This window comes from Ovis canadensis, chromosome 6, assembly GCF_042477335.2.
Source record: "Ovis canadensis isolate MfBH-ARS-UI-01 breed Bighorn chromosome 6, ARS-UI_OviCan_v2, whole genome shotgun sequence".
In the NCBI taxonomy this organism is placed as follows: Eukaryota; Metazoa; Chordata; class Mammalia; order Artiodactyla; family Bovidae; genus Ovis; species Ovis canadensis.
In genome coordinates this window covers 133,515,915-133,543,589 of record NC_091250.1, presented here as the reverse complement: position 1 = coordinate 133,543,589, position 27,675 = coordinate 133,515,915, and the positions used below count along the sequence as shown (strand labels likewise).

General features: G+C 63.0%; 1 protein-coding gene across 3 annotated transcripts; it reads left to right on the top strand.

Annotated features, from left to right (window-relative positions):
• The first annotated feature begins 1,984 nt into the window (after positions 1-1,984).
• UVSSA (UV stimulated scaffold protein A) lies at positions 1,985-26,028 on the top strand. Of its 3 annotated transcripts, none has more exons than XM_069593306.1 (14): positions 1,985-2,143; positions 3,111-3,210; positions 4,206-4,536; positions 5,167-5,287; positions 6,110-6,406; positions 7,132-7,244; positions 7,819-7,947; positions 14,104-14,209; positions 19,071-19,215; positions 19,546-19,671; positions 20,242-20,425; positions 20,768-20,879; positions 23,225-23,399; positions 24,300-26,028. In XM_069593306.1, the coding sequence occupies exons 2-14, from the start codon at positions 3,113-3,115 to the stop codon at positions 24,391-24,393; spliced, it is 2,031 nt and encodes a 676-aa protein (XP_069449407.1). In that variant the 5' UTR covers positions 1,985-2,143; positions 3,111-3,112; the 3' UTR covers positions 24,394-26,028. The 3 variants fall into 3 exon arrangements, with proteins under 3 accessions (XP_069449407.1, XP_069449405.1, XP_069449406.1); XM_069593304.1 differs by lacking the exon at positions 1,985-2,143 and adding an exon at positions 2,206-2,285; XM_069593305.1 differs by lacking the exon at positions 1,985-2,143 and adding an exon at positions 2,248-2,747.
• Positions 26,029-27,675: the final 1,647 nt, after the last annotated feature.

Genomic DNA, 27,675 nt, shown 5'->3' with positions numbered 1-27,675 from the left:
CAGGCCTGTGTGAGGTTACAAGCACTGTGGGACAAAGTGGACCAAGTCCAGGACAGGCAGGCAGGGCGGCTTCCCTGGTGGCTCTGTAGTAGAGCATCTGCCTGCGAGTGCAGGAGACACAGGTTTGATCCCTGGGCCAGAGGGTTCCACAGGCCGCAGAGCAATACAGCGGTGTGTCCCCAGTACCCAGCTGTGTTTAGAGCCTGGGAGCCACAAGTACTGAAGCCTGCACACCTGGAGCCTGTGCTCCACGATGATGAGAAGCCGTGAACCGCAACCAGAGAAAGACCCATGTGTCCACCAGGACCCAACACAGCCAGAACCCAACACAGCCAGAAAAAAAGCGCAGGTGGGGGCTGGGCCAGGGCGGTCCTGTTACACCAAGAGAGGTGAGAGGCTGAAGCAAGACATGCCAGGCAGGATGCACAGCCTTGAAGGCATGGGGTGGCTTCCGGAAGCCCTGCCGGCTGCAGGGGCAGGGAGAGCAGGAAGGAGGTGGCTGGGTGAGCCGCACAGACCCGGAAGGCCCCGTGGTCTGTTAAAGGTTCTGGCTTCACCCTGGGCCGGAGCCACTGAAGGGGCGAGGGGATCACACGATCTGACTTCAGCTTCTAGGGGGCCCCCTGGCTGCTGCGAGGTGAATGGTCTCTAGGGGGCAGGAGGGTAGAGGTGACTGCGCTGACCGGCTGAGGGTATGTGGCAGGGACCTGGCGGTGGCCGCAGGGCGACCAAGTACGCAGATTCTGAATTCCCCCTGAAGGTGGGGCTGTCCGGACATCTGGGCTGTGGGAAAGGAAGAGGGGTCCAGGGGGCCTCCTGGGTCATTGGCCCAAGCGCTTGGAAGGACAGAGGAGCCTCCATCAGCTGAGACGAGCGGGCGGTGGGGCAGACTCAGGTCTCCAGGAGCTGGGCGGCCAGGGCCGTGGAGGCGAGTCCGGGGAGGGGACCTGGAGAGAGGGGGTCCTCCTCGCAAGGGAAACACCCTGTAGCCACAGAAGGGAGACCAGAGGCGGGGGCCTGCGCAGGGAGGCCGGCGCTCATTTCTTCTTTCGCTTCTTAATTCGTTTTGTCTCGTTTTTCGTTCCTTCCCGCCCCCCTTTCTTAACAGCTATTTATTAAGATGTAATTCACGTACCACAAGAGCACCCTTTCCAAAGATACAGCTCGACATTTCAACACGGAGACGAGGCTGGGCAACCACCCCCCGCTCCGATCCCGGGCCCCCGCTCCTCCCTCCGCTCGGGGTCCCCTCTTCTGGGCCTTCTGTGTCAGCGCTACCACACGGTCCAAGCGGCGCCCTGTTCTCCGTCCCGAGACGGGAGCCCGGCGCGTCGGGCACCGCCGCCCGCGGAGGCGCTGGGCCGGCTGGCCTGCGGCGCCGTCGGCCCCTTCTGCCCGACCCAGGCCCCCGCACACAGCCCAGCTGCCGTTCGCCGGTCCGTGCGGGCGCCGCGGGCCCGCGGAGCCTCCCGAGGGCCCGGCTACGGCGGGCGTCCGAGCACGCCGGAGCCGCCAGGCCTGGGGGCGTCCCCGCCGCGGCCTCGGGAGGACCTGCGCCCGGCCCCGCGCCGGTCCCGGCCCCGGGACGTGCGGCCGGCGGGCGGCTGGCACACGAGCCAGGGCGGGTCTTCTGGGGAGGGTCCCCCGGGCCGGCCTCCCCGCGCCGCCCACGGACCGGGGAGGGCGCTGCCAGCGGGGGCACCACCTCTCGGGGACGGCTGGGGCGTCCGCCCAGGACCCGGCCCGGGGAGCCCTCTGGGCAGCGCCGGCAGGGAGAAGCGCGCCCACCAGGCGGCCCGGCGCGCGGAGCCGCCACGCTTCCGGGCCGACGCCGGAAAGCCGAGCGCGCACCCGCAGTCGGGCCCGGCCCAGCCCACGAGCACACGGTCCCTTTAAGGCCTTGCCGCGCCCGCCCGCCTCCTTTTTTCTCGCGCGTCGTCAGACCCGCCCCCCTCCCCTTCCCCCGCGAGCGCGCCTTCGGCCGGGAGCGCGCCTGCGTCACCGCGCAGGTCTCGGCTCTGACCGCGCGTCCACGCCTCGGGGTCCAGGCGGGCCACTGCTCGCCACGCTGGGGGTCACGTGACAGGAGGGGCGGGGCCTGCGCCGGAAGGGGCGGGCTAAGCAGAGAGCTGCCGCCAAGCGGGTTAGACGGGGCTTCGGCCGCTCCGACCTTCCCCGCGCGCCGCCGGGCTGGGGCGGGCCAATGACTGTCGCGATCCGGGGCACGTGACGGGGGGCGGGCCCTTCGCCGGAAGGGTGGGCTGAGGCGAGCGGCAGGGAGCGCGGTAGGTGGAGCTGAGGGGCGGCCTGGCGGGCCGGGGTCGGAGCGCAGCCTTCTCTCGGGGGCGCCTCCTTCGTCCCCCGCCCCGTGGTGCCCCCGGCGCGCCCTGCGCTGGACGCCGCCCTCTTCGGTCCGGCCGCGCCGCGGACTTCAGGGCCGGGGCTCGTCGGCCCTGACTGGCCCGAGGGCGGCGGGGCGCTGGGGCTCTGCCCCGGAGGGCGGGCCCGCCCCGGCGGCCCAGCGTCGGCGACGGCAGACGTTACTGCTGGTGGGAGACGCGGCGGAGCGCCGGGCGTCCTCGCTGCCCCCGACGCCGGCCCTCCCCCTGCGGCGCGGGCGCCCCGGCCCCCTCCATACCCGCCTCGGGCGGCTGCCCGCGAGCAGGTCGAGATGCAGCAGCTCGCCCTGCGGGTCTAGAGGCCACCCTGTGGCTTTCGGAGGGATGGTCGAGCTGGCGAGGAAAGAGGTGCGCCTGCAGTCCTGCGGGAAAGCTAGCTTGAGTGTAATTCAGCCGTTCTGGTCCTTGCCTTCCCGCCGAGCGTGACTGCGTGCTCCGTGGCTCTCGGATTGTAGACCTGCAGAGCCCCGGTCTCTTGTTGCCCTTTTGCTAATTACCATCAAAAATGTCTTGTTGACCCGGCCCGGAATCTCACCTTGATTTGTTTCAGTATCAGGGGGTCATGTCACAGAGGCCAGGTCTCAAGGACCCCCTCAGCGTTGTGCCGATACCCTGTGCCTGACACACAGTGGAACCCAGCGACATCTAATAAAACCCAGAGCTGTGAAATACTAGGTGGTCGTTTAGCGTCTCTGCGTTTCCTGTTTCTAGATATGGATCAGAAACTTTCAGAGTTGGTTGAAGAGCTCACAACTTCAGGAGAGCCCCAATTGAACCCTGAGAAAATGAAGCAACTGAAGAAAATTTGCAAGTATGTCTTAAGGCTCTGTCTCAGCAAGTCTGTGCCAACCCTAGGAGAATGTGGGGCTACCCTGGGGTCAGCTTCCCTGCTGGGGAAGAACCAGCAAAGGAACACCCCCCAGGACATCTCCCCAGGACATCTCCCCAGGGCCCTGCAGTGCTCGGTCCTGTTCTGGGGCAGCAGTTCGAGGCAGGGGTGTGCAGCCTTAGGAAGAACAGGTCTGTTCAGTTCTCTGTGTGGATGCCTAACCTTGAGCGCACGTGTACGATTGAAGGGTTACTCAGTGTTGGAACACGTGTGGGAGGAAGGTTAGAGGTCACACGGGTGGACTCTTGTCCTGTCTTTGGACACTGCTCTCACCCAAGAGCCTCTCAGCACCAGCAGCAGAAGCGAGGAACTCTGCTGGTGATCCTTGCCATATGTTCACAGAACAGAACTTACATGATCGTTTCAGTGACAAGAATTTACACTTTGGTTAAAAACGGTGACTCAGGCCAGGCTTTGTTGCATTCCCCGAAAACCCCCAAAGAGCAGGGCATGCAGGGTGGGGAGCGTGAGGGTAGCTGGGAAGAGGAACGAGAGAGGGGTTGCGGTGTGCACGCCTCCTGGGGTAGCTCCCAGAAGGCTACAGAGCTTTCCAGGGGGCTGGGGGTGGTCTCCCCTTGGGGTGGGGTCTCTGCACCGCTGCTAGCTGGGCGGGCCAAGAGTCCTTCAGGCTCCCAGGCACCCGGCTGTGGATGGGCGGTCAGCCCCGGAATAAATGACAGCGCCTGGCTGGGTCCCGTGAAACCGTGCGCCCTGACCCTGAGCTTCACAGCGTTTCCTTGTGTCAGGGAATGTTTTTTTCTGTTTGTCTTCATGAAAGTAGTTAAAAGCTCGCCTTGTGGGCTATCCGGCAATGGGCAGGGCCAGGGTTGGCACGTGGGCAGTGCTGGTCTGCCGCGGGGGAAGGGCACATGGCTCCGGAAGTGCCCGCGCCCCTGCCACTGCGGCTGTGTCTCCAGGTCTTCCGAAGAGCAGCTTAGCCACGCCTACCACCTGCTGATGGCCCAGCTGAGCCAGGAGCACGCAGAGGTCCGCCTGTCCGCCTTCCAGGTCCTGGGCCAGCTCTTCGCCAGGTCTCACCAGTTCAGGACACTGGTCATTTCCAACTTCCAGGAGTTCCTGGAGCTCACGCTGGGTACTGACCATGAGCGGCCCCTGCCGCCCCCCAGGGAGGTGGCACAGAGGCTGAGGCAAGCGGCCACCCGGGCCGTCCATGGCTGGAATGAGAAGTACGGTGCGGCCTATAAGAAGCTGGCCCTGGGCTTCCACTTCCTAAAGCACAGCAAACAGGTGGGCAGGCCTTGCACTGCACCACCGGCCCGTGCGGTCTGGGCAGGGGGTGGCCTGGAGCCGGAGGAGCAGCTGTGAGGGAAGGGCCTCAGCTCGTCCCCACGTGTAGGTGGGGCTGAGCCTTTGGCCCTGGTTTCCACAAGGTGAACAGGAGCGTGAGAGCCATCTGCTCAGACACAGCTCTTTTCTCTGCCAGGCTCTGCGCTTGGGCCCAGCCAGTCTGGGTGGCCGACACCTGCTAGGACCGGTTACTGCCCCTCCCTCCCCACCCACTCCAGGCCTGTGGCTGCTGCCCTTCCCGCTGCCCCCTGGGGTCCCCTCGAGCGTCCTCAGGCCTCTGGGTCTGGCCAGCAGCCTCCCTTCCCACTGCGGCGTTTGTGTGGCTAGAAGCCTTTTGACCTGACTTGACTAGGAGGCGCCGGCGGCTGTGTTCATTCTGGGGGTTTAGTGTTCCCGTCGAGGGTGTTGCCTTGCGTGTTAAAGCAGCACGCGTGAGCCTGAGGCCACAGCGCTTTGGCCTGTAGCTCCTGAGCAGAGCTGCGCTGCTGCGCCTGCTGTTAGGCCTGGTTGCAAGTCACGTTTTCGTTAGATTTTTTGTAGCTGGACCTGACCTTTACCTAAACTTCTCAGGTAGACTTCCAGGACGTGGACGCTCGCACTCTGGCAGAAAGAAAGCGAGCAGAAGAGAGACAGAAGCACTTGGACAGAATCTACAAGGAGAGGTCCCAGTGGGCAGCGCGGGAGATGGAAGGTGAGCTGTGGGGAGTGGGGCGCCATCCCGAGCCAGCCTGCTGCTCCTTCCCAGGCAGAGCTCAGGTCCTTGCCCAGCACTGCACCCCTGTCACAGGGCGTGCTCTGGGAGTGTGGTGGGGGCGGGGGGTGAGGAGGAGGCTGGAGGTCATCTGGCCCCGTAGCCGCAGGAAGACCTAGATCCCCGGGCACCTGGCACCCTGCAAGGGACCACCAGGGCCATGGGCCTAGGGGTCGCGCTGGAGGAGGCGCCGGCTGAGGTTCGCTGGGGGTTTGGGGGCAGGTGGGTAGACAGGGTGGACAGAGCTGGTTCAAGTCGAGGGTGGGGGAGGGCCCCTGCAGGCCGCCCACCCTCTCCTGCGGCCCCAGCGGCCACGCTGCAGACGCGCGTCCCATGGTGGCCTGAGCGTTGCCGCCCATCTGACCCTGACACCCCTCAACTGCAGTCTTGCCAGTCTGCTCCCCAAATCTCTCTGCCCGACCTCCCTGTGGGCGGCACCCAGGGTGGGAGCAGCTTGAAGGGCAGCGGGTCGAAGGCCCTTCCAGAAGCCTGGCCTTGGGAAGGCCACAGAGCTGGGAGATTCCGCGGGCAGCCACAGCCAGAGTGGGCTGGTGGGGCGGAGCTGAGCTCGGCGGCGAGCGGCTGGAGTGCCGTCCAGGCAGGCTCTCGCCGGGCACGGCTGAGGGTGTCGCCCCGAACGTCCTGGAGTGGTCTCCGGAGCAGGGCACCCGCCGGCCTGTGGGGGAGGGGGCGGGGCGCGCTCTGTCCCCTCCTGGACGCCACTCCCGCCGGGGTCCATCGAGCCGCGTCCCATTCTCCCAGAGATGTCCGCGGAGATCCGGGGCTGCCTCACCGAGCTGGAGAGCTGCTTCCGACTGCTGCTGCCCTTCGACCTCGACCTGGTCCCCGGGTCCACCTGGTGCCCCGTGCCCGAGAAGGGTGACGGGGACGAGGAACAGCCCTGTTGCAGCAAGAGCCTGCCTGCCTGCTCAGGCCGCCCGGGAGCCGCGGGCGCGGGAGGGCCACCCTCGGAGGAGGAGGACAGCGACCCAGAGGGGTTCGTGCGGCACCACGGGCTGGGCTCCCAGCAGTACACGCTGGACGTGGAGCTGTCCTCAGGTAGGGCTGCCCCCACGCCAGGCCACCTCGGCCACAGGCCCTGGGACACTTCCGGTGCTCCGGCCTCTGGGCTGTGAGGTGAGCATGGGAAGGCACTCCGGCGTGTAGGGCACAGGGTGCCAGTCCTCTGACGTGCAGGGCGCTCCATGGGCCAGAGGGCAGCTGGGAGGAGGAATCGAGAGAAACCGTTTTTTTGCCATGTTTGTGACAACATGGGCCGTGCCCACGCTGGCGCCGTGGGTTCCTGCATTCCAGCTTCTGTGGGTGAGGGGCACTGACTGTCCCACCCCACCTGGCTCGGGCCCCTCAGGTGGGGTGAGGCTGAGGCTGGAGGCCACCCAGCCTCTGCAGCCACAGCGGGACCTTCTGCCCTGCAAGGAAGCACCAAGGGCTCAACACAGGGGTCACGCTGGAGGGGGTGCTGGCTGAGGCTTGCTGGGGTGGCAGAGCTCACAGGGAGGACCCTGGGCTGAGGGGCGGGTGGGGCCTCCATCCTGAGGGCAGTGTGGCCGTTGGGCGGGGGGGGCGTCCCCTGACTTCATGGCCTGGAGAGGGCCGTTGGAGTTAGGCTAAACCTGCTGTGGCAAAAGCCACAAGACAGAGTCTCCTTGGCTGGCAGGTTTGGGTGCCAGGTGATGAGTGGCTGGCGGGTGGTCCAGTCTGGGATACCCCGTGACCTGCCTGGGTGGCAGTTCCTCCGTTGACCGTCCATGCATTTGCTGCAGACAGCCTGAGGGTGCGTGAGAGCGAGGACAACTCGGCCGTCATCCGTGCAGCCCAGGATGCGCTCAGGCTCATCCAGAACAAGCTCCTGCCGGCTGCATGCTCCTGGGTCCAGGTGTGTTCCTGGATGCGGGCTGGCCCCTGGGTCTGGGCGGGCTCCGGGGTCAGGGCGGGCTCCGGGGTCAGGGCGGGCTCCGGGGTCAGGGCGGGCTCCCGGCTGTGGGCGGGCTCCCGGCTCTGGGCGGGCTCCGGGGTCAGGGCGTGCTCCCGGCTCTGGGCGGGCTCCGGGGTCTGGGCGGGCTCCGGGGTCAGGGCGTGCTCCCGGCTCTGGGCGGGCTCCGGGGTCAGGGCGGGCTCCGGGGTCAGGGCGTGCTCCCGGCTCTGGGCGTGCTCCCGGCTCTGGGCGGGCTCCGGGGTCTGGGCGGGCTCCGGGGTCAGGGCGTGCTCCCGGCTCTGGGCGTGCTCCCGGCTCTGGGCGGGCTCTGGGGTCTGGGCGGGCTCCGGGGTCTGGGCGTGCTCCCGGCTCTGGGCGTGCTCCCGGCTCTGGGCGTGCTCCCGGCTCTGGGCGTGCACCTGGGTCAGGGCGGGCCCCTGGGTCCAGATGGGCCGCATGGGCTGACAGCGGGTGCAGTGCTGGCCGTAGGGGAGAGTGAGTGCCTGGCCTAGGAGGTGCTGTCCTGTCCTCGCAGCTGTTCACCCGCGCGGGGACACACGGTGGGCACTTGGAGGGTGCCATCTACCTGAAGACCGAGCTGGAAGCGGCCTTGAAGAAGTCCCGGGAGCTGGACATCGTGCCCGAGGAGGGCCGCAGCGGGGAGGTGAGTGCCCCCAGCTGGCTGTGAGGATAGCCAGGGGCCATCCCCCATCCGAGCTCAGCCCTGTGGGTCTTAGTGTCTCCTCGCCGGGAGCAGAGTCGTCTGAGTGCCAGAGAGGAGCAGACTCGTCTGAGTGCCAGAGACCGTGGCCAGGCCCTGCCCGCAGGCGGCGCGGCTGGGCCAGGGTTCGGGCAGGAGGACACGGAGGCGACGGGGGCGCTGGGGTGAGGGGAGCCACAGCTGCAGGGTGTGTGTGTGTGTGTGTGTTGGGGGAGGGGATCTGCAGCTGACTGCCTTAGTGATTAGAAGGGAGCTCTGCCACCTGGAGGAGACGCGGTGGGTGCGGGGTGACGGGCCCTGCCCCCTCCCGTTTTTCGAGGGGGCCTGGGGTGGGCAGGCGCCGTTCTTTGCTGAGGACAAGGTCAGGTTTAGGACCCCGGACTTAGAATGGAGAGCGGCCCCGCCCGGAGCCTGCCGCACCCTCGTCCTTGCCTCTGAGCTCAGGCCGCCCTCCGCCTTCCGCCCCGCGCCGCGCGGCCCTCGGGGGCCGGCAGGGGGCGCTCTCGCCCTTCTGCGGCGGGCGGGCGCGCGGACCCGGTCACGGGCTGCTCCGGAGGCCGCCTCTTTACAGGGCTTTGCTGAGTACGCAGCTCAGTGAGAAGTCAGTCAGTTCTGGGGGTTGTGACCTCGATGCTTGTTTCACAGTGAGAGAGGGTGCTTTCTGGGCACAGGAGAGCAGTTGGTCCTGTGTGTGCGTCCCTGTCTGAGCCTCAGCAGAGCCTGGGTGTGGCGTCGGGGTGGGGGGTCAGGCCCGAGAGCGGCCCGTGCTGTGGGGATTGGGGGTCAGCCCCATGCGCCCCTTCACGGCCGGCTCAGCCCGGCCCATCTTATGCAAAGGCCATCTCTCGGTTGCTGTGCTGGTGGGGCTGGGTGACCCGTCCCGGTGGCTCCTAGGTTTGCTGGGCTGGAGGCAGCCAGGGCTTTGGGGAGATCCGTGAGGGGGCCCCAGCAGCATGCCTGCTCCTTGTAGCCCGGGACCAGCCTGCCCTGCAGGACTCCAGGCCCAGGACCGGCAGCAGAGCCTTCCGGGTGTCCTGCCGCGGCTCCCTTGAGGGCCGCTTGGAGAGGCCAGCTGCAGGGAGCCAGCCCTGAGTGGCCCCTGGGCCTGACCCAGCTTGAGCGTCAGCAGGTCATTGGCCGCAGCCGGGCAGCCCCAAGGCCTGGGAGGCACGTGGTCAGGTCAGAGGGGGCCCTCTGCAGAGAGGAGACTGAGGATGCAAGGGGTGTTCGGGGAGTCCAGTCGGGCCAGGGGGCGTGGGGTCTGCGTGGTGGCTTCAGCAGGAGGAAGCGGGGCTGCCCTGTCTCCTCTAAGCCCCAGCTTAGAGGCTTGGAGCCCTTAAGCACGTGCTTGTCCGTTCTCCGGGCCACGGACCTGCGGGTGGAGTGACTGGGTGTGCAGCTGAGAGGCAGCGCCTGCTCAGGCAGCCCGGCTCCCAGAACAGCCCCGCTGCGGTGTCTGCGCGGCTCTGCGGTGTCTGCGCGGCTCTGCGGTGTCTGCGCGGCCGCGGTGACGACACAGACCGGCGTCTTTGCCTGGTCGTCTTCCCGTGAGACGGTCTCTGCCTGGTGTCTCCGCTAGCAAGCTGAGCTGGGAGTGTGCAGTTCAGTGCTTGGGACCCTAACACCGCAGGAGACGGGCAGGCCTGAGGTCCTGCTGCTCCCACTGTGGAGGCGCCGTGTGTGCGGCACCTCTGCCCCGCCGCCTGGCTGGGCTCTCTGGCCAGGCTCCCTGCTTTAGCCTGTGTTGCCGTGTTCTTTTCCTTTCGATGTAGGTGTTCTGTCTTTAAAGAGGATTTAAGCCGGCTTAAACGTGTGTAACTTTTTGTTTTACGGTGTGTCTGTCCCAGCTCCGTGTGGAAGCAGGTAGAGATCGGTCTTAGCTAGGTCGATGTGGAGCATAGTTTGGTAAATTTAGTTTCCAGCCCTGTTGCTGGAGAACAGGCCTAATAATCCGTGGCTGCTACATCTGTTATGCTGATAAAATCCTTGGGAAACTTTCAAATTGCCTGTTGTTTAATTATGTAGCTGTGATCATCACTTACTTTGTATTGTATGATTCATAAAATATTAATCCCCTCCCCCCCCAGTAAGACAGAAAGCAATGACTCTCTGCAGAGCAGGTGCTTTCTCAGCCCCGGGCTCCTCGCTGCAGCCGCTGGAGCGCCCCCACAGTGCTCCCCTTCTCCCGTTGCCAGTCTGCCGGCAGCCTCGCGTTTAACCCCCACACGCTCCCACTCGTTGCAAGGGCCCAGATCCCGCGTGACTTCTGTTAGTGGCCAGGTGTGCTGGGCTGGATGCCGCTCGGTGCCGGCTTCCTGAGCAGAGAGCCTCGGGGTGAAGTGCTGACTGCGCCGCGGCCCCAGGGAGGCAGGGAGCTGAATCAGCTGCCGTGAGGGGCTTGGGCCTGGCCGGGCCAGTGAGCCTTCCTGGGGACTGCTCTCTCCATCACTCTCGCGCCAAAGGCCGCTGTGCAGGGGCGGCAGCTGGGGCAGGGGCTGCCCGTGTTCTCGCGAGGACTGGGAACACGTTGGCTGCTATGGGGGCAGCCCCCCGCCCCCGAAGGCCCTGGGCCATCCCTGCCCTACAGCCCAGGTCCCCAGCGCTCTCCAGGGTGGCTGCTCTCGCCTGAATACTTTCACAGGTGGTTTCCTTAATTCCAGAGTCAGCCCTGTGAGGTCGATTCCATCCTTAACCCTGTTTTACAGATGGGAAGGCTGAGTCTGGGGGAGTTGCATGGATCTTCTTGTTAAGGCCAAGTGCATGGTGAGCACGCGATCTCGCCCAGAGGCTGGGCTGGGTGAGGCCAGCCAGCCTGCATCAGGCCCCAGGTGGGGTCCCAGGAGCATGGGCTGCCCGTCTGGACGCAGGACAGACTCAGGAAGCTGTTGCCTCTGCCTGGAAATGGTGGCCTGGCACCTGGTGGGCCTGATGGGGCGGTGGCAGCCTCGCACATCCCAGCTGGCTGGCCTCAGTGCTGGAGCGGCGGGAGCTGGTGAGAGAGGGGCTGGTGGCTCCAGGCCCCTCCATGCAGGAGGGCGGCAGCGCCCCGCGCCCACTCGAGGCTTGTGATGGTCACCACCCGCCCGCAGCAGGCCCACACCTGCCAAGGTGCGTCCAGGCAGCGGAGATGCGCATGAGATATTGGCCTAGCTGGGCAATTTGCACGCGGTCCAGGGAGGGTATTAGCATATAAATAGCAGCTGTGATGACGACCCTCACAGCTGAGCACGGTTAATTTTTGGTTTATAAGATAGAATGGGCTTTAAGTGCGCTGCCATCAAGCTGAGGAGACAGATGCAGCTTGGCGCTCACTTGTCTGACGGGGCCTTACATCATTTTTTTTTTTAAAGGGAAACATACACGCATAAAACTGAACAAAAGTGATTTCTTGGGTGAAAAGTAATGGCAGTGGCGCCCCAAGTTAATTAGATGGCACAGAATGTGTTTAATGGTCCAGCTCTACCGTGGGCAGGCCTTGGGCGGGCAGGTCTGGGAGGTGGCCCTTCCCATCCTTCTCGAGCAGTTAGCAGCCCGCTCCCATGCTTCTGTAATCAGATTATGTCGTATATTTTAGCACTTTCGTTGCTTGCTTAATTATGATTTCAGAGCCTCATTTTTCTAAATCCTTTTAACTGGGTGAGAATCAATTTGTGTGGAATGAGAGGAAGGCCTGGGGCATCCTCTGCCTCCCTGGGGCCCTGAGGGTTCAGTCCCGGGGCCTGGGCGTCAGCCGCAGGGCCTGGCCTGCCTGCCTGGCCCAGGACTGGACCTGGCAGGGGAGGTGCACCTCTGGGCCCCTGGGCGAGGGCGGGCTGCTTTCTCGAGCGTGTCTGATGGTCTCTCTTCACAACGGGGAAGCTCGACTCCCAGCAAACTGCTCTTGAGGACCGTCAGCGAGTCTGACCCTGCTGTGCAGGCCTCCTGCCTCACCCGATGCTCGCAGGCTGTGACATCCCCCAGGACCCTCAGGGGTCTCTGTGCCCCTGCTCTGCCCCCAGCCGCCTCCCACCCATGCCCAGATAATTTCTGACTTGACCTGTGACCTTTAACCTCGAGAGGAGGTTGCCGCTATGGTGCCTGGGAGCCCTGGGCTGGCCCCTCAAGTGCAGGTAGACACTTTCCGTGGGCCTGGGTGTCCCCAGCCAAGTGCTCCTCTAAGGATGGGAGAGGACTGCCCAGCTTGGGTGATGGGGGGTTTCCTTCCGCTGCCCTCCAGGGATGGGGTGCCCCCGGGGCTCAGCGCCGCAGAGCCCCGCGCAGCCCGGAGAACTAGACCTTCCTTTGAGTGGGACCCCTGTTTCTCCGGGGGCCTGGTTCGAGGGTCACCCAAGCCTCCGAGGTATTTGGGACGTAAGGGTGGCAGCGACCCCTGCAGCAGCTCTTGCGGGAGGTTGCTGGCACCGCCCTGCAGAGCTGTGCGCCAGGGTCTGGGGCCTGAGGAGGCTGCCCTGCAGGCCCGCGGGCCTCACGCGCATCTAAGCCCAGGGCTCCCGGGCTTAGTCACAGGGATAAACAGCTTTACCTGGGGAGAGAGAGGGTATAATTCCTAATAGTTAGCTAAGCATCCAAATGTTTTTTAGGAAATGAAAATTTAATAAAAGTCCCGGGTGGAACTCAAGGGTGTGCGCGATAAGCATAGTCGCTTATGAAAGGGAGCTCCATGTTTAAGGCCTGGCGCGGGCGTCGGGCACCGCGGCACGCACTCCACATCCACCTTTTGGAAAATTAAAACACATAAATTCTGTTTAGTGTTTGATACGCACGGCACTAGCCGGGACCGTAATGCCCGAAAACCTTGGGCTGCTTTCCACCTTTCATAAATTCCTGGGTAGATTCTATACAAAAATAATTTTCAGGTCCGCGGCTCATTGTTATTCAAACGTGATTGATCGTCGTCATTTGCTCGGCTCTGGAGTTAAGTGCCCCTGTCATTTCCAAAGAGTATAATTGGGACGTTTCACAGGTCAGCGGTGGAGACAGGCTTCCCTTTTGATCAGTGTTAGACTGATAACAAAAATTACAGTTTCCAATGATTAATGTCTCCGTGCCTCCCAGACGCGCGCCGCGGCTTGCACCCAAGCTGAGCATTTGCATCTGATTAGGCCTCCCAGCGGCTCCTCAGCCTCTGGGTCCTGGGCGGCTGTAGCCTGGCTGGCCGCCTGCCCTGGGGTTGGCGGGCCGGCCCCTGTCTGTCTGCCCCGGGCAGCCGTGTGCCCCAGGGCCTGGCTATCGGGATGGACCCTGGAGGGGAGGGTGAGAGTCCAGTGGGCATCAGCCCGGCCACGGTCTCTGAACATTTTCTACAGTTGGGCCTGGGGCTGCGGGCCCTCAGACTCTGGAGTGTTTCCGGGCGGCACTGGCTGTGCAGCCCAGGTCCCAGGCACATCCGAGCGGCGCCCTCTCGTGAAGAACGGGCCCCATGCCCCGTCGTAGGGATGTGGGGGTTGAGAATGTGAGGGGAGGAGCTCTCCCTGAGAGGCGCAGGCTGCTGAGCCCTGGTTCAGGCTGCGTGTGGCCCCAGCGCGTGGCGGGAGTGCAGGGCCGCCTCCAAGCTGTTTTCCGGAGGAGCCCCTGCCCCGTGCAGTGAGCCCCCCCTCCCAGGGTCCCTGCCACTCCGGCCCGGCTGGTTGCCTCCAGGGAGGGTGCTGTGGGGGAGTGGATGTTGGGGCACTGGACTCGGGTTGGGGGGGTGGGGGGGATCCAGGCTCGGAGAGCAGCAGGGAGGCCTGCCCCGTCCAGGGGAGGCTTTCTCTTCAGTGGCCTTGTAACAAGCCGCTCTCTAGGATGGAACGTTCTGGAAGTGCCGTGGTCACAGCCGCAGCACTGGACGCCTGGGGGCGGTGCTTCTGGTCTGGCCGGAGCTGGGTGGAGGGCCAGGACCTCAGGCCTGTGGGGCGCCCTGGGCTGCAGCATGCCCGTCTGTGGGTCTCAGTGGGCCAGCCGGCGGAGGCGCATGTGGGCTGCTGCGGTTTAGGGAATGAGGTGGACTGTGAATGGGGCCACGTGGTACATGCTGAGCCCCACCCCGGAGGCAGTCCACAGAAGCGAGGCTGGGGCTCTGCCTGCGGCTGTCACTCACAGCTTGGGGTATTTCCCCAGATGGCAGCCCCCAGGGACGAGGATGACGACGAGGACGACTTTGTGGAGGTCCCGGAGAAGGAGGGCTACGAGGCCTGTGTCCCGGAGCACCTGCGGCCTGAGTGCGGTGAGCAGCGGCATGGGCCCGGGAGGGGGGCCCTCAGGACGCGGCCCCTGAGGGCGGGCTTGGGTCCAGCCTGGGCCCGCAGAGCAGGGGGCCGGCCACAGGGTGCCCAGTCCGTGCCACGTCGTCCTGGGGTCTCTGCCACCCCACTGGGTGCCCCTGCGGAGCCACTTCCATTGGAAACCGTGATTCTCCCTACGAGGTCAGGCACCTGCTGACGCAGGCCTCCCTGAGTCCTGGTCCCGTCGGTGGGGTCGCAGCTCAGCCTCTGGTCCAGGAGCCCCAGGGCCCCTCGGGGAGGCGCTGCTGCCCCCTGCCTTTGCCGGAGTTTCTCTCCAAACACCTCCAGGAGCCGCGTGTGCACAGAGCGCCTTGTGCGCAGAGGGAGCGCGTGAAGCCTGCGCCACGTGGGGCTCGTGTGGGGAGGGAGCGAGTTGTCGACTCGAGGTTTGAGTTGGCATGTGAGCTGACAGTGAGCCTGTCCAGGGCTTAGGTGCGCAGGCAGTCGAGGCGTGGATGTGGCCAGGGTGTACCCCACCTGCTGTTCGAGGCCCCCCGTCCGCTGCCTTGAGGCCCTCCCTGGGCGCCTGAGGGCGCAGCTGCTGCCCACCCCAGCCCTCCAGCCCCCGCCGCGCCCTCACGCTGACCTCGCTGGCCACGCCGTCCCAGCGCAGGTCTCCTCTGAGCCCTGGGCCGTCTCTGGGGCCCTGCCTTCTGACATGCCCCTCCAGGTGCCTGGTCTGGGTCTGCCACCCGCAGGCCTCATCCCGCGCCCACGAGGCGGCAGGGGCGGGTGCTGGAGCCCTGAGGGGCCCGGCCCGTCTCTGCAGTCCGCCTTGGCCGCCTCCCTTGAGGGGGAGCTCGGTCTCCAGGCACCAGTGTAGGTGGCCACCCCCGGGTGCTGCCAGCTCCCGCTTGTCCTCACGGCGGCCAGGTGCGCAGAGTGTAGCCGCGCTGCTCCCCGGGGGTTTGTGGGCCGGGCGCCTGGGACCCCCTGCAGGAGGGGCCGCTGTGCCCCAGGACAGGCCTCTTGACAGCGGGCGGCAGGAGACCCCTTGCTCCTCAAGGGGTCCAGGGCTGGGTCTGCACCATGGACCCTGGTGCCGCAGGGGCAGCGCAGGAAGTGCTGGGCGCCAGTTCATGGTGCCAGTTGATCGTCGTCACTGGTTTTCAGTTAAAGGCGATGACTCTGCAGTAGGTCCGTCTAAGCCCGTAGCTGGGGAGACGGCGCCCGTTTCTTTCTCATTCCTTTCTCTGAATTTTCACTGAGGGGCTTTTATCTTCTCCTTAATCCTACCATTTCTGTCAGGACATAATCTCTTTCTCAAATTTACATTTTAATTACAAGGCCAGCTGAACTAGGTAAAATCAATAGTGTCAGGCTTGAGCCCAGCTCTGCGCTCAGCCCCCGCCTCCCATTTCCTGCCATCGATCCCACCACCCCGCCTGCCGCAGTGCAAATGGGTGCTACTTGGTTACTTCAAACAAAAAAGGGATTTAGACATTTGTTGTGATTTTTCTTAAGAGCCGTTGCGGGAGTGAATTTGAGCTGAGGTCCAGGCCTGGGTCTGACGCCCCGGTCGGCAGGTGGGGCCCGCGGCCGCCGGGCTCCCCGTCGGTGTTCTCCTCAACAGCACCATTCCCAGGGCCGTGGACTCACCTGCTTTTTGGATTTTTGCTTGAAAGTATGTCATGGAGATTGATTTTCTGCAACAGTGTGAGAATGGGAGTGTCTTTAGTGCCCTGTTTACCCTGCTTTAACACGCTTCCTCATCTTTTTAATGGTTTAAAACAACAAATCAATGAAAAGTATATTTCATTCTTGTAACTCTTAGGAATTCTCACATCGATTGTTGGGCAGTGATTGTATCCATCTTCGTAAGTGCCACTGCGGCCACTTATCGGCCTGCCTCCCCACGTGTGCGCGTGGCTGTGTGTCTGTACCAGCTGGGAGTGCGGCATTGCCAGTATCCCGGGTGGGTCGCCTGGAAGGCCTTGTCCCTGGACCTGGGGTTTGCTGGTGGCAGAGCCTGGTCCCAGCCTGCCTTCCGAATGTGCTCAGAGCTGGGGGCTGCCGGTGACCCACGCGGAGCTGCCATACTGGGGACTGGCTCTGCCCCGGGTCCTCTGCTCTCAGCCACAGGCACTCGAGAAGCAGGGGTGAACCCCACGCTTAGTCTGTGTGTGAGCTTGGAGGGCGTCTGGAGCAGGAAGGGCGGGCGAGTCTCATGAAAGACTTGGAGAAAACGTTTTCAGATTTGTGGGCATCGTGGGGCTTCTGCAAAAGCGCCAGACAGCATTGGGTGGGTGTGAGGCTGTATGCGGACTCCAGGCTCTGTGTGTACAGGGAGGCCACATGCAGACTCCGGGCTCTGTGTGTACAGGGAGGGCACGTGCAGACACCAGGCTCTGTGTGCAGGGAGGCAGCGTGCAGACTCCAGGCTCTGTGTGCAGGGAGGGCATGTGCAGACACCAGGCTCTGTGTATACAGGGAGGGCACGTGCAGACTCCAGGCTCTGTGTGCAGAGAGGCCGCGTGCAGACTCCAGGCTCTGTGTGTACAGGGAGGCCGCGTGCAGACTCCAGGCTCTGTGCGTACAGGGAGGCCGCGTGCAGACTCCAGGCTCTGTGCGTACAGGGAGGCCGCGTGCAGACTCCAGGCTCTGTGCACACAGGGAGGCCACGTGCAGACTCCAGGCTCTGTGTGTACAGGGAGCCTGCGTGCAGACTGCAGGCTCTGTGCGTACAGGGAGGGCATGTGCAGACACCAGGCTCTGTGTGCAGGAAGGCCGTGTGCATACTCCAGGCTCTGTGTGTACAGGGAGGCCGCGTGCAGACTCCAGGCTCTGTGTGCAGGGAGGCCGCATGCAAACTCCAGGCTCTGTGTGCAGGGAGGCCGTGTGCATACTCCAGGCTCTGTGCACACAGGGAGGCCGCGTGCAGACTCCAGGCTCTGTGTACACAGGGAGGCCGCATGCAGACTCCAGGCTCTGTGTATACAGGGAGACCATGTGCAGACTCCAGGCTCTGTGCACACAGGGAGGCTACATGCAGACTCCAGGCTCTTTGTGCAGGGAGGCCGCGTGCAGACTCCAGGCTCTGTGTGCATGGAGGCTGTGTGCAGACTCCAGGCTTTGTGCACACAGGGAGGCCGCGTGCAGACTCCAGGCTCTGTGTGTACAGGGAGGGCACGTGCAGACTCCAGGCTCTGTGTGTACAGGGAGGGCACGTGCAGACTCCAGGCTCTGTGTGTACAGGGAGGCCGCGTGCAGACACCAGGCTCTGTGTGTACACGGAGGGCACTTGCAGACTCCAGGCTCTGTGTGTACAGGGAGGCCGCGTGCAGACACCAGGCTCTGTGTGTACAGGGAGGCCGCGTGCAGACTCCAGGCTCTGTGTGTACAGGGAGGGCACGTGCAGACACCAGGGTCTGTGTACACAGGGAGGCTACATGCAGACTCCAGGCTCTTTGTGCAGGGAGGCCGCGTGCAGACTCCGGGCTCTGTGTGTACAGGGAGGGCACGTGCAGACTCCAGGCTCTGTGTGTACAGGGAGGGCACGTGCAGACTCCAGGCTCTGTGCGTACAGGGAGGCCGCGTGCAGACTCCAGGCCCTGTGTACATAGGGAGGCCGCGTGCAGACTCCAGGCTCTGTGTACACAGGGAGGCCGCATGCAGACTCCAGGCTCTGTGTGCAGGGAGCCTGCGTGCAGATTCCAGGCTGCATTGTTTATTGTTTTGTCTCTCGCTTCTCTGAGTGAGTCCCTGCACACAGATGGAAGGATGGAGGTGCCGTCCGGAGGCCAGGCACAGGGCATGGTGGGCTGTCCTGTGTTGATGTCCTCTAGCTCTGCTCTCCGGCAGCCCTGTGGCCCCTGGAGCTGCCCACTTGGCCGTCCTGTCAGTTTTCTCTGTTCCTGGGAAGGATTTCTTGGATGGGAGGTCCACGGTATCTGCCATAGAAGCCGCGACCTTGACACCTAGCGGAGCTGGTTGAAAAAGTCTTAAGTTTGAACATCATCCCTCAGACCTCATACTCAACTGCTCGTGGTGCCCATGGATGTTCATGGCTTTTGGAGGAAAGCTGCTCAGACCTTTTTCTTCCCCTCTGATGTTTCTAACTGCTCTCCTGAGTGACTTGCCTGTTCTTTCTCTGTCTCCTTTTTGCCCTCAGGAAACTCCTCAGTTTCCTTCTGATTCCAGGAAGCCTGGACTGTCTTTCCCCCATTCCAGTCATTTCCTCTCCTCCTGGGGTCAGGTGATGAGGACGTGGGCACGCGTCACGCGTCACGCCTCCATGCACGGAGAGCTGTCTGCACGTGTGTGTGGCCGCCTCCCGTGCCACGTCCCTGCCGGGGGCCGCCCTCCCCAGGCTGCTCGGGTCCCCTCTTGTCTTCTGCTGCGTCTCCAGCCCCTCTTCAGTTCCCGTATCCTGGGTGCGTTGGTCGCGGTTCTTCCTGCTGTGCGGAGGAAAGCTCAGAGAGTGGGCGGGGCCCTCGGGGTGGAGCGCCTCTGGGTCCTGATGGCTCCGCCCCCTGCCTCCCGGGACGCTGGCCCCGTGCCCAGCTGGGCAGGGTTGGCAGGGGTCAGGGACAGCCTGGACACCGGCACCAGTGGGCAGGGGTCCTGATGAATGGGGTCCAGGGGCGTCAGAGACACGGCCTCCACTGCTCTGGGCACTCGGCGCAAACGCCTGGCCCACAGAGGTCGGTGTCTGGTGGCTTCGGCAATGAGTAGCCAGCCATGGGCCTGGGCCGGCCGGACAGGTGCGCTCACGGGCTGTGCCGTCACCGGGGGCGGGGCGCCCTGCAGGGCTCCGTGCAGGATCCGGGGTGGCGACTGAGAGCAGACATCTCTGTGTTCCAGGGCTGGGGGAAGGTCTGGCCATACCAGGCTCGCAGGCGAGGAAGAGGCCTGGGAGTGACATGGAGGCCTGCGACCCCACCTCTGCGGCCGCCCAACTGCACCGGCTCCGACCCCACGGGTCCCCAGCCTCGCCCCCGAGCCCCAGGTGACGCCCAGGCAGCCCCACGTGTGCAGGGCGGGTGCCTACCGCATTTGCCTGGGGTGGGGACCTGGGGCCCTGAGTCCTCACTGCTGGCGTGCAGGCTAGGTCCGCCCCGAGGAAAGGCTCCAGGCTTCGGGGCGAGAGGGACAGACATCGGGGCACCCCGAGGCCCGCGTGAGGAGCGCGGTGTGAGGCTGGCTCCCCTGGTCCAGGCCTGAGGTGTAGGGGTCGGGGGTCAGGGCCCAGGGGGATCCCCAGGACCTGGGGGGCAGGAGAGGCAGGTGGCCGGGGCGGCCCTGGGCTCCCCATCCCTGAGTGCTGCTCACTCTCCAGGGCTCCGCTGGCCCCGGAGCAGGCTGCACGGCGGGCGGCAGAGCAGGCCCGGGCACCTGTCGTCCCTTTCGGGGTGGACCTGTGCACCTGGGGCGAGGAGGAGCCAGCGGCCGGCAAGATCCTCAAGTGAGTGAGGGTACTGCACTCCACTCCTCTGTGCACAGTGGACACAGCTGTTAGTGCCCTGCCCACTGAGGCCAGTGGGCCTTGGAAGCCCCAGGGCTGGGTGGTGGTCCGGCCCTGCCCAGAGGCCTGTGGGCTTTTTGAATCTCCCTGTGGCCCCCTGAGGGGCCTCCCCTGTCCCCGCCCTGATGGTAGAGCGTGGAGAGGTATGAGGGCCTTGGCCCGGCCCAGCCCAGCCCGCGCTCCCAGCTCTGCCCCAGGCCCGCGTCACCATCTCCTGTCCTCTGCCTGGGCTCCTGTGGGCCGGGCCCAGGGCTTTACAAGGAGCTTCCTGGACACCGCTGCGTTGCTGCGCCGCCCGCACTGTATCTGCAGACCTGAAGGGTGGGGACACGGGGTCTGTGTCTTGTTAACGCCCATCAATGAGCCCCACCCAGGTCCAGGCCACACTGGGGTGTCAGGCCACTGGGCTGTGCCTGGCGTACCCCTGCCATGCGCGGCATCTCCGCTTGCCCTGGGTGCACTCGCAGGCCCAGCCTCGCTGTGGGTGCTGAGAGGTGGGTCTGTGTGCAGGTGTGACTCGGAGCACCGCTTCTGGAAGCCCTGCGAAGTGGACGCTGAGGTGGACAGCGCCAGCGTCTCCGAGGCCCTGCGGAGCCGCTGCATCGCCTTCGCAGGGCAGTTCGAGCCTGTGCAGCACCGCTGCCGCGCCCCGCGGCCCGACGGCCAGCTCTGCGCGCGTCAGGACCGCCTGAAGGTGGGGCTGGCCTGGGGGGCCCATGGCAGATGAGGCAGGGCTGGGCTCCAGCCTGCTGGCACCAGGACCCCCCGGGTGGGCACAGGGCTGGGCCACTCCACCTCAGTCTCTGCGTCGCCGCCTACGTGGTCCTGAGCCCGCTCTGTGCTGGGCCCGGGGTCCGTGGAGGCGGGTTGACCACAGGCTGCCCTCCCTGCCTGGCTCTGTCACGCTGCACCCGAGGGCCTTGCCTTGTGTGGCGTGTGTTGGAGGGTGGCGAGGTGTGGGCCGGCCCTCCTCAGAGCCGTCAGTGCGGTGGCCGGCAGCCTGTGCTGCATCAAAACTGCTCCATTCTCCTCACAGTGCCCTTTCCACGGGAAGATCATCCCGAGAGACGACGCGGGACGGCCCCTCCACGCGGAGGACAGGGCCAGGGAGCAGAGGCAGCAGCTGCAGAGGCCAGCGGGGCGCCCAGGTGGGTCTGGGGGACGGGGGCGGGCCTGGGGTAAGGAAGCCCTGTGCCCAGTGGCCTCCAGGCCAGCCCGTGGCACCTGCGGGGGTCAGCTGCCGCCTCCAGGACAGTGGTGACCGTAGCTCAGGAGCTGCGGCCAGGATGTGAGGCCCTCAGCGCTGGCGGGACCCTCAGCTTCAGCTTCCATCCCGGCCACAGTTTCACACGGCTCCTGCTGGCTGGCATGGGCACACACACGGCTGGAAACCGCTTTCTCGTTGTCTGTCGGGGTTCTGGGTTCTTAGGCCCATGTCTAAGCATGTGAGGGAACAACGTGAGGCAGGTGAACGGCTGAGGCCTGGGGCTGCCTGGGGCTGCCAGCTCTTGTCTGCTTGCTCACCTGCTGCCTGGCCAGCCCGTGCGCACGGGGCTGTGGACCGTGTGTGGTGTGCGAGCAGAAGGCCAAGGTCCTGCCTGTGGTCCCAGGCGGTCCTGCCGGGCCTCTGAGCGTGGTGTGCTGTCTGGGGTGCCTCCTCGCGGTCCCCGTCTTTGGCCCATAGACCAGTTTCATGCAAAATGGACAAGGGACTGGCGCCGCTGAGGCGCTGTTCTGCACCCTTCACGGAGCGCACATGCTCCGCGCAAGCCGGTCCTGCGTTCTGGCATGGGCTGGCTGCTGCCTGGCTCCCAGAGGCTCCTGAGCCACAAGCAGGGTGGGGACCCACAGAAGCGGCCCCCTGCCAGGGCAGCCCCAGGTTCTCTCAGGGTGGGGCGGGGGCCTGCCCTGTGTCAGAACCGCATGGTTTGTCAACCTGGGTTGAGGTCTGGAGGCCCCCACTCTTGACAAAGGCATGGGCTCAGGCCCAGGACGCCCTGAGGCGGAGGGTGGCCGTGTCCTCGGGGCAGTGCTGGCTCCCTGCAGGTCCCGACCAGACCATGGGTCGCTTTAGCAGGCCCTTCCTCCATCAGGAGAGGTCGGCGTTGGATTCCAGCCTCACAGCAGGGTCAGCCCCTGGGCCCTGGGCCTGGAGGGTGGCAGGGAGGGGCCTGGCCCACTAACCCAGGGGCCGCCGCCTCCCCTGGTGGCCTGCACTCAGGAGCAAGTCAAGTGCCTGTTTTCTGTGTCAGCCCTGAAGAGCGTCAGGTTCTGCAGCCCTCGGTGACTTGTTAACAACAGGTACCGGGCCGGGGCCGCGGCCAGCGCTGGCCAGTCAGATGTGAAATAGCGTCTCTTTACTAACTGCAGTATCGATCCCGCCTCCCTCGCATGCGGGCAATTTTCTTTTCCCCAGCGCTCACCTCGGTGACAATGCGTGTGGGGCTCCGGGGCCCGTCAGCACGCAGGACGGCCCGCTGCTGGCTTCTATTGATTTTCTTCAAAGGCTTTTAAATTGCTCCTTCATTTTCCTGAGATGCTCATTCCATCTCTACTGGGTGCCGGCGTTTTTCCGTTGTGTTTAAACAATTGCTCTATTCACTGGGTTCCTAAACTGTGACGCCTTCTCATTACTGGGAGATAAACTGTTTGGACAGTTTTCCTTAATCTTGGATTAATCGCTCCTGTACCTGGATTGTGCAGCTCCATATCCCTTCACTTCAGAAATCACCCTGGGGAGGCCGTGCCATCTCTGAATCTGGGCGCCTGGCCACCCCCCACTGGACGTGGCCTGCTCACTGCCGGCCCCTCTGCCAGCTCGGGCTGCTCACTGTTGGGGTCTGGGGTGTCTGGCACCCTTCTGCCAGCCGGGGCCGGGGTCCATAGGTCTGGACACTGGCGGGGCCTATGCTGGATGGACGCTGAATTTCAGGGACCTCCGCACAGCCCCGTCCCACCCCGCCCCTGGGAGAGAAGGAGGTTGAGGCGAGTGGACCTTGAGGCCTCTGCCCGTGGGTTGGGAGCTCTTTTCCCAGATTTGGACTGTTAACGCTTTCCATTCTGGCAAGTGGGCACACGGATGTGGCCCATGGTGCAGCCAGGACAGGTGAGGCCGGGCGGGGACTGGGGGACATCTGTTTCCCTTTGGACCACCCGCTCCTGCTGTCCTGAGGGGGCTGGGTGAGCTGACACCCTCCTCGCAGGGACCTGGGGCCAAGTTAGCTTCAGGCCAATCGGGAGGCGCAGCGGGCAGCTCCCTTGGCCGCGGCTGGCCTGCGCCCACCCTCTGGCAGGGGCAGGCCGAGGGCCCCGCTGAGGCTGAGTGGCCACAGCGCACCTGGAGGCTGACACAGCCGCTTGCCTGTGGCCTTGTCCCCTGGCCGCCTTCCTGCTTAGGGGCTCCATGGGGATCCCCCCACTTAACCCACCACGGAGGGGTCGGGCCTTGGTGAAGTTCGTGCGGGTGTTTTCTGAAATCTCAGTCTGTCTGCAGACTGGCAGGACCCCGAGTTCCTGAGGGACGTGGAGGCGGCCACCGGGGTAGATCTGGGCTCATCCAGGCCTGGCGGGAAAGGCAAGGGCAAGCGGCGGAAGCATCCGGGCCTCACTGACCTCAAGCGGCAGGCTGACACGGCACGCGCGCGCATCGCCAAGAAAGTCTTCGCCAAGTAAGTGCTCCTCACGGTGTCCCGTTCTCTGCCCCAGGTGCTGGGATGCCAGCGGAGGGGCTGCCCGCCCAGCGCCTCTCTGTCCATTCCGCTTCTGTGGTGGCCAGAGGCACTGCCCACTGCCAGTGCCCAGGGAAGGTGCAGGGATGCCTGCCTGGGTAGCACCCAGGCTTCGGGGTGGGGCCGCCCTCAGGCCGGACGCTGGGACAGTGCTCTGCTCGCTGCACCGGCCAGGGGACATGCTCCCAGCGAGCACCAAGTCTGGGAGCCCAGAGGGCCGCTTCCTGAGCACCCGCAGAGCCCCTGTGCTGTGGGCACGAGAGCAGCTGCGTCTGGGGTGTCGTGAGCCCGGGCTCTGGGCTCATGGCTGGCTCCCTGTGGCTCGGCCAGCGTGGAGGGCAGGGTGGGTGCTGACGCCGGGAGTGTGGCCTGGGTCACCCTCCCTGCGCTCCCCGAGCGGGCTGCCTGCAGCGAGCCGTGTGGCCTGCAGCACGCCGTGTGGGAGGCCACGCCTCCCCCCAGGCAGAGCCGCCTGTCCCAGTGTGTCTGCTCTGGGTGGGGCTCCGTGCGCAGCCAGGCAGGAGGAATCTGAGCTGAGGGGACCGGGCGTGTCCTGCTGCGTCTGCCCACCTGGCTGCTGGGCGGACCGTGCTCTGATGGGTGAGTTTGGGGTCTGGAGGCCGCCCTTGGAGCTCAGTGAGCAGTGGGAGACTTGCCAGGCCTGGCCAAGGTGGCCTTGGAGGCAGAGCCCCTCGCCGCGGCGCCCTTCTGCAGGGGCCTCCCCAGCGGCCCAGGTGCAGCAGCCAGCCCAGCACCGGGGTCCCCGTCCCGCCGGGCTGCAGTCAGGGGCCCGGGGCCCGGCCAGCCTCCCTGGTCACGGCTCCCTGTGCTTCCCCGCAGGGCAGCCGTGCAGAGGGTGGTCACCGCCATGAACCAGATGGACCGGAAGAAGCACGAGAAGTTTGCAAACCAGTTTAACTACGCCCTGAACTAGAGGGCCAGGCCCGTGCGCGGGGTCCCCGTGCCATCCGCGCCTCCTGGTCCAGGGCCCGGCGTGCACTGTTAAGCCAAGTGTCCCAGAGGCGTGGATGTCTCTGCCGCGGGGACCTCTGCCAGCGCGTAGGGCCCACCCGCCTGGTTGCCTGGGGTGGACGCGGCAGCCTGGCCACCAGGGGGTGTCTTGCACGGCCTGGGCGTTTTGTGACGTGGCTCAGGGTTGCTCAACGCCCAGGACAAGTGCAGCCCCGCCCTGCCCCAGCCTTCTCCGCTGCTCTCCGGGTCCACCTGCTGGGCGCTGCCTGCACGTGGCGCCGCCGCCCCGCCAGCCTTCTCCGCGCAGCGCGGCGCCCTGAAGGCCACCCCCTGGTGCTGTCAGTGCGCCCTCCTCAGTCCAGACGGCGCTCGGCTGCGTGAGCAGACCAGGCTCGCCCTGCGTCGGACACGTGGGAGGTTTGCACTTCGGGATTACGGATGCTGCTATGACCCATTTGTGTGCAAGTTTTGCATGGGCATATATTGTCATTCCTTTGGGGTTTATGCCGAGAAATGAAATGGATGGGTTGTGTAGTCCCTCTGTGTCTAACTGACTGATGAATTGCTGGAATGTGTTCCGAAGCGCCTGCGCCCCTGAGGTCCGCGCCCAGGCGCTCGTCTTCTCCGTGTTCTTGCCATGCTCGTCGTCGCTCTCTGTGATTCTAGCCATCGGAGTGGGTGTGAAGTGGCATCTCACTGTGGGTTGACTTGCACTTTCCGAGTGATGAATGATGGTGAGCGCCTTGTTGTTCAGTTGCTGAGTCTTGCCCGACTCTGTGACCCCAGGGACCGCATCACGCCAGGCCTCCCTGTCCCCCACCATCTCCTGGAGTTCGCCCAGACTCATGTCTAGCGAGTCACAATGCCATGTGACCACCTGTGTTGAGCATCTTTTCGTGCTTATTGGTCATCGTTTATCCTCTTTGGAGAAACATTGAGATCTTCTGCCCATTCTCAGCTGAGTTGCTGTTTTGAGTTATAAAAGCTCTTAGTGTACGCTGGGTACTAGGCCCTTACGGGATTTGCGACTATTTCCCCCATTCTGTGTCCTCGTTCTCTTACAGTTTCTCTGAGACACAGAAGCTGCGAGCTTTGATATCCTATGTGTCTGTCTTTCATTTTGTCCCTTGTGCTTTTCATCGTATCTAAGCAGCGGTTGCCTAATCCCAGGTCATGAACGTCAGTCATGTTTTCTTCCAGGAGCTTTATGATCTTGATCTTAAACTCAGGCCTCTGCTGTGGATCAACCGTCTTGAGTTCATTTCTGTCTGTGCATCATTTGTGTGGATATCCGGTTGTCTCAGCATCGTTTATCAAAAAGATGTTCATTCTCCCATTGAATTGTCTTGGCACCTTTACTGACTGTAAGTTGACACTAAACCCCTCAATTTGTTTCTGGAGTCTCCCTTCTGTTCCCTGACCTTCTGTTGCTACTACGCAGTCTTGCCTGATGTAGCCTTGTGGGGAGTTTTGAAAGCCTCCAACTTTGTTCTTTTTAAACATTGTTTTCGCCATTCTGGTCTTTTACATTTCCAAATAAATTTTAGGATGAGCTTGTCAATTTCCGCCAAAAAATAAAAAGGTGTCTGAGATTTTACAGATTGTGTTGACTCTTATGCGAGGGTTTTCTTCAACAGTAAATACTTTGGGATCCCACATAAGCTCTGGTTGGGTGAATCCTTGGAGGCAGAACCACAGATGCAGGGGCAGTAGGTACCCCCAATCCCTGTGGTGTTAGAGGTCAATGGGTGAATTTAACTCAGATGACCATTACCTCTACTACTGCGGGCAATAATCCCTTAGAAGAAATGGAGTAGCCATCATGGTCAACAGAAGAGTCCGAAATGCAGTACTTGGATGCAGTCTCAAAAACGACAGGATGCAGTCTCAAAAACGACAGAATGATCTCTCTTTGTTTCCAAGGCAAACCATTCAATATCACAGTTATCCAAGTCTATGCCCCAACCAGTAATGCTGAAGAAGCTGAAGTTGAACGGTTCTATGAAGACCTACAAGACCTTTTAGAACTAACACCCCAAAGAGATGTCCTTTTCATTATAGGGGACTGGAATGCAAAAGTAGGAAGTCAGGAAACACCTGGAGTAACAGGAAAATTTGGCCTTGGAATGTGGAATGAAGCGGGGCAAAGACGAATAGAGTTTTGCCAAGAACATGCACTGGTCATAGCAAACACCCTCTTCCAACAACACAAGAGAAGACTTTACACATGGACATCACCAGATGGTCAACACCGAAATCAGACTGATTACATTCTTTGCAGCCAAAGATGGAGAAGCTCTACACAGTCAACAAACACAAGACCAGGAGCTGACTGGCTCAGATCATGAACTCCTTATTACCAAATTCAGACTCAAATTGAAGAAAGTAGGGAAAACCACTAGACCATTCAGGTATGACCTCAATCAAATCCCTTATGATTATACAGTGGAAGTGAGAAATAGATTTAAGGGCCTAGATCTGATAGATAGAGTGCCTGATGAACTATGGAATGAGGTTCGTGACATTGTACAGGAGACAGGGATCAAGACCATCCCCATGGAAAAGAAATGCAAAAAAGCAAAATGGCTGTCTGGAGAGGCCTTACAAATAGCTGTGAAAAGAGAGAGGCGAAAAGCAAAGGAGAAAAGGAAAGATACAAGCATCTGAATGCAGAGTTCCAGAGAATAGCAAGAAGAGATAAGAAAGCCTTCTTCAGCGATCAATGCAAAGAAATAGAGGAAAAGAATAGAATGAGAAAGACTAGAGATCTCTTCAAGAAAATCAGAGATACCAAGGGAACATTTCCTGCAAAGATGGGCTCGATAAAGGACAGAAATGGTCTGGACCTAACAGAAGCAGAAGATATTAAGAAGAGGTGGCAAGAATACACAGAAGAACTGTACAAAAAAGATCTTCACGACCCAGACAATCATGATGGTGTGATCACTCCTCTAGAGCCAGACATCCTGGAATGTGAAGTCAAGTGGGCCTTAGAAAGCATCACAAGATGGAATTCCAGTTGAGCTGTTTCAAATCCTGAAAGATGATGCTGTGAAAGTGCTACACTCAATATGCCAGCAAATTTGGAAAACTCAGCAGTGGCCACAGGACTGGAAAAGGTCAGTTTTCATTCCAATCCCAAAGAAAGGCAATGCCAAAGAATGCTCAAACTACCACACAATTGCACTCATCTCACACGCTAGTAAAGTAATGCTCAAAATTCTCCAAGCCAGGCTTCAGCAAT